Here is a 5,859-nt window from a genome sequence, read left to right on the forward strand (position 1 = left end):
CCGTCTCCCGCTTTTTTTCTTGCAATAAAAAAGATACGAAGAAACTCCGTGGAGACTTGTGTGAGTGGGTTTAGGAGTTCCATGGATTACGATGGGGTTTCAATCTGCCGCTTGTACTTAGGTACAAGAGGACGAAATGGACAAGGAACTCCTGCTTAGATATTACCAAGCGCTTTAACCTTTTCCGTTTTACACAGTGCTGGAGAATAGGGCTATAAAGTCAGCAATGGCCAATCAATAGATTATATGGAAATTAGATGTTTGTTTATAGTATAACAAAGGAACACACAATATATATAGTGGTAATCACAAAAGATAAGAGGTGGCCATGGCCCGTATTGGCCTCAAGGAAGCTCTGCCCCTGCTTTTAGGACTAGTAGAGATCATTTTGTGCGTTTAACATATTGCTAATATGCTTTTTAATTTGAGTGGGTCTATAGAAAGTAGTATCAATATTTTTATCTTCAAAGAGATTTATTATAAAAAATATATCATTTATTCATCTAATTATACTTATTGTGCATCATAAATATTAATATTTTCTATATATAAACGATTAAAATTGAGATAGATTGACTTCTCAAAAAGCAAAAATAACATTCTTTTTAGATGGAGGAAGTAGTTCTCAAGGGTCTTCTAGAACGTTACAAGTAGCGTGTGCATGGCTTCTTGGAGTACCCTTCATCAAGCCCGATAGCACCATTGTCAGAGTTCTGAGAGGTGCTTTGTCTTTGGGGGGTTCATCTCTCCAACAGAAACAAACACGGGTAGGTATGTTCACATGATACTTCATCCATGTAGATGACCCGTTCTGGATCCGCCCCTGCGATGACCCGTCGTTTTCGTGTTGCACGGAGTCATGAGGGAAGGAGCGTACTCTGTTGTTGTTGAATCGCACAGGATCATGAGGACAATGATAGTGCTGGTTTCCGTGAATTCAAGATGAATATCAGATGGTCCGAAATTTATGTATCGGGCGATGGTACGGTACATCCTTTACTTTCTAGGAGGTAATATCTTAAATAAATCTAAGTCATTGATTTTTTTAGAATTTTAGAATTAATCATTTAATTAATCTTGGAATAGAAAAATGAAACATTGTCGAGACGAGCGATGGCCCCTTCTTTGCATGCACAGCATTCCTTTTTTTTCCTTTCCGTGTTTCCTTACTTCTTTTATCATTGTATTGTATCATTTCTTTTCCTTTTATGAATTTTAATTTATTTTTACAAACACATAATATACATTGAAATGTTTATGTATAGTTTTATTTATGTTTGATATATTAATAAACAACTAAAGATTAATAATTATGTTATCTTTTGAGTTTCTTTAAACCAAATCTCTACGTGCATAAGTACGGTCCTGTGTACTAAAATAGTTGATAAAGCACATATCACAATACGAATTGATATTTTATAAAGCATATAAAATTTCATATGCGTTGGACACGTACATACGTTGGGCTATGTACGTTAATGGGGCACCTATAAAGGTGTGCCACATATATGTGTATATAAAAAACTAGGTTCGCTTGAAATACTTCAGCGGTACTTTTCAACGAACGAATAGCGTTTTTCTCTGATAACAAATCAGCATAAGCCAAATTTCAACGAAACAAACAGAAAGATGCCAATAGAAAATGCATGCATCAATTAGATCTAAACAAATATTTTTATATCTAAACTTTCCTTATTTATCAGATTTTACAAAATTAAAAATTAAATAAATATTTATTTCAGCTATTACCTCCTAGAAAGTAATATATAATTTTAGCCATCCGGTCTAATTAGATGAACGGCTCATGATTATTTGGAGGTACCACGGCAAGCCCCTTTGTGTCGGCAATGCCTAAAATGCTCAAATTGCCTACAGTACAGACTACAGCTACAGATGAGCCCGACGTAAATCGCAAGTCGATGCAAACTTGATCTCTCGAGATGCATAGCAATTATCGACGACTCTAGTTCATCCCGTGCGCGCGGCAAAAGCGTTGGTTGGTCCTAGGCTCAGCCTCAACGGGATAAGTTATCACCGGTCCCCGGTGCTGCGTAGAATGGACTCGTTCAATCTTCAATGCGGAGATTATAGTCGGGCTCCCGACAAATGGATGCAATGCAGAGCTGGTAGCTGTCCATTTTCGCTTGTCTTTCAGAGTTTCCGTTTGACTGTGATTTTTTGGACGGACCTGAAGTTGTAGGTGAGCATACATAGCGCCGGCACTGACTTGCTCGTGAAAGTAAAGTACTGTAAGATCGCTACGCTGCACCTAAGGACCCGTTTGGCACACACTGTAGCGCACTGTTCATGGAAGCCAAAAACTCTCTCTCTTCTCTCCCTCTCACAGCCCAAGTAGGAGCCCGTCAGCCTGTTCGCTTGCTCGTAAACGATCGTAAATTTCCAGCCAGGAATAGTATTTTTCTCTCACACCAAACCAGCCAGCAGTAAATAATCCACGATACGATACGGCCTTCCGATCAAGCTGAGTGAAGCTAAAATTTTTGGCTCCTACGACTCTGTGTGTGTCAGTGAGAGAAGGAGAGAAGAGAAGAAAACAGATTCCATCAACAGTACATATACAATGTTTGAGTCAGAGGATCTGGAGCAGTTGAAATCCCTACCAAAGACACCCTAAATAATCCGTATTATTTTGTTGCTGCGAGCAAAGTCATGTAGTACTATTTTCTATGCTAGGCTGCCCTTCCACCATTTATCTGCATGCAGCATGCACAACACAAGAAGTAGGAACAGAGGTGATAGTAAAACATTGGGCAAACTTCAAGTAACTGTTCCTTATCAGCATTTTCAGTTTGAAATATTTGAAAATCTTATGCCCTTAAGCTACCGGCTATGTTCATTATATAGTCGACAAATTGATACATGTCCTATTAGAACTCTAAGCGCGTGTTCAGTTCCACCCCAAAATCCCAAAAAGTGCTACAGTACCTATCACATCGAATGTTTGCGGTCCGTGCATGGAGCATTAAATATAGACGAAAAAAACTAATTGCACAGTTTGGTGGAAAATTGCGAAACGAACGTTTTGAACCTAATTAGTCCATGTTTGAACACTAATTGCCAAATAAAAACGAAAGTGCTACAGTAGCCCAAAATTCCAACTTTCTGGAACTAAACACGCTGTAAGTCTATTTAAGCCCCGTTTGGCAGGGCTTCTCCACCGGCTTCAGAAGCCATTTGGAGCCGTTTTCTACCAAACGGGGTAAAGTAAAATAGCTTCACTTATGAAGCCCCTAAAAACATGCTCTCACAGTGATTTGGGGTGGGATGGAGCAAAAAAAAAAGTAGCTTCTCCCGGCTCCTCCTCCAGGCCCCTAAAAACATGCTCTCACAGGGAAGCCATTTTGCCAAACGGTTTACCAAAACCGCTTCAGCTTCACCGGTGAAACTGTTTGTGGAGTTGAAGCAAAAAAAAAAAATGGCTTCACTGGTGAAGTGAAGCCCTGCTAAACGGGGCCTTAGAGAAGAATACTAGGTATAAACCTATTATATATCTAGGATTATATATTTTATTTTTAACCGTAAGTATCTCTACTTCTAAGATTTCCCTACGCGGGAGTGGAAGAGACGAGGAAGATTGCAGTTGTATTTCAAGTCTCGTGCTTTCGACATCTTTTCCGCTTCATTATCAATTACGTCTTTGATGGAAGGTCTAATATCTAGGGTGATGCCTACATCTTTCTCCTCCATTCCGTCCCACAGTTAGAGCGAGGGTGTCGTTGGCAATAGCAATGACACATAATTTTTAACCTGAGTTGTTGCCGATGTTTTAAAATAGAAGTAGAAGTAGCTCGTGTGGTTGTCGAAATCGAGGTAGTAACATGATGATGTAGGAGCTGTTAACGTTGTCAATGTAGCCACACATAGTCGATACCATGTAAACATATCTGTAACGGTTTAGGCCCTTAAGTTGCCGGCTATGTTCATTATATTGTCAGCATATTATTAATATATATACTCCGTATGTCTTAGCCTAAGTCTATTTAGAGAACGATAGTAGGTCAGAAGCTATTTATATCTATAATATTCTATCTTGAGTTCTTGACCTAAGTATCTCTACTTAGATATATCATTCTCTTTTTTTATGTGATTCCAATAATTTTTGATATAAGTCTAGAGGGAAGCCGCCAAGGTATAGGTGATGGTCATAGGATCGGTGGCTTGCGTTAGGCTGGCTGCTTCTGCAGAGGTGGTGGTTACAGTACGAGGAGACAAGGCCACAAGGGCCAAGCACCTAGCTGATGTTACTGGCCACGAGCGGTTGTTGTCATGCGATGACCCGTCGTTTTCGTGTTGCACGGAGTCATGAGGGAAGGAGCGGCGAACCAACACCACAAGGATTAGCCATCCCGAAAAAAAAAGGATCGCAAGTCGATGCAGCCTTGATCGTTCGTCCCGTGCACGCGGCGAGCGTTGGTTGATCTAGGCTAGCCTCAACGGGATAAGTTATCACCGGGCTCCAGTGCTATGTAGAATGGACTAGTTCAATCTTCAACGCGGAGCTTGATAGTCGGGCTCCCAACAAATGGACGCAATACAGAGCTGGTAACTGTCCATTTCCGCTACAGAGTTTCCGTTTGACTGATTTTTGGACGTGACCTGAAGTTGTAGGTGAGCATACATAGCGCCTGCACTGACTTGCTCCTGAAAGTAAAGTACTGTAAGATCGCTACGCTGCACCTAAATAATCCGTATTAATTTGTTGCTGAGAGCAAAGTCATGCAGTACTATTTTCTATGCCTAGCTGCCATTCCACCGGTATTCATCTGCATGCACAAGAAGTAGGAACAGAGGTGATGGTAACATTGTGCAAAATTCAAGTAACTGCTCCTTATCAGCATTTTCAGTTTGAAAGCCTGTACATTATCTCGGAAAGAATCGCTAAAACCTGCATCATCCTAGAGCAACTATGCGCATACAGAACTATAACCAGACAGAAAACTCTGATCGAGAGAGACTCAGAACTGGGCAGCCATCACGATTCCTCGACGGCGGCCTCCGGTATGCTGTACAGGGCGGGCCTCCAGTGCCGCCTCATCTCCTGCTGGTAGCACACCCTGCCGGAAGTCATCAGCTCCGCCAGCACCTCCTCCACCTGCCGCCGCTTGGCCTTGCCGCCGGCCTTCTCCAGCAGCTCCTGCAGCTGCCGCCGCGTCACCCTGATCTTCACCTCCACCTTCTTCTCCTCGACGGCGGTGGCCGCCGCCTTGCTGCAGACCTCCGCCGCCTCCCACTCGTCGCCGTCCGCCCACGTCGCCGCGCGCTGCAGCCTGAGACAGTTCCCCATGCGTGCCGCTCGCGATCGAGCAGTTTACGGACGCTGTGCCTCGGCGCGCGCGGACGGACTAGACAGACGCCTCCTCTTGCCAAGCTTTGGTTTCTGGATCAGTGCTCGTTGGTTGCTCGCTTATCGCCGTGATCTTATTTGCGAGAGGATTCCTGAGTTGGTGACGAGAAGCTTATTTATATATACGGGGCTAAAGCTCGAGAGGTGATTAGTGAGACGTGCCAAGTTGGACGGGAGACCGTGTCGCGGGGGCGGCTTCCGCTTTCCATCTGGCCACGTGGACGACCGCGGCGACCCAGCGTTCCTGTAAAAAGGCTAGTGCGGGCGGCGAGATGGAGGCGCAGGCAGGCAGCGGCGACCGGGACGGGGGGGGGGGGGGGGGGGGACGACGGCGTGACGTGGGTGGGAAACTGGTGGGAGAGACGGAATCTTCAAGTGCCTTTGTCTTTCCACGCGAAGGACGGAAAGGAGCGCGGCGAGTGTGAACGCGGCTTTTGCAGAGGATCTTGCGCTAACCATGAAGCCACCGGGGACGGGGTCCGCCGAGTCTCGCT

At 44.1% G+C, this 5,859-nt stretch overlaps 1 protein-coding gene across 1 annotated transcript; it reads right to left on the bottom strand.

Moving 5' to 3' along the window:
* Positions 1 to 4,833: 4,833 nt before the first annotated feature.
* On the bottom strand, positions 4,834 to 5,463 carry LOC136459195 (uncharacterized). Its single transcript, XM_066459078.1, has one exon. The coding sequence runs from the start codon at positions 5,303 to 5,305 to the stop codon at positions 4,994 to 4,996; it is 312 nt and encodes a 103-aa protein (XP_066315175.1). The 5' UTR covers positions 5,306 to 5,463; the 3' UTR covers positions 4,834 to 4,993.
* Positions 5,464 to 5,859: the final 396 nt, after the last annotated feature.

This window comes from Miscanthus floridulus, chromosome 6, assembly GCF_019320115.1.
Source record: "Miscanthus floridulus cultivar M001 chromosome 6, ASM1932011v1, whole genome shotgun sequence".
NCBI lineage: Eukaryota > Viridiplantae > Streptophyta > Magnoliopsida > Poales > Poaceae > Miscanthus > Miscanthus floridulus.

Excerpts from the sequence above, each read along its gene's own strand:
- LOC136459195 (XM_066459078.1), bottom strand. The coding sequence starts at position 5,305 with ATGGGGAACTGTCTCAGGCTGCAGCGCGCGGCGACGTGGGCGGACGGC.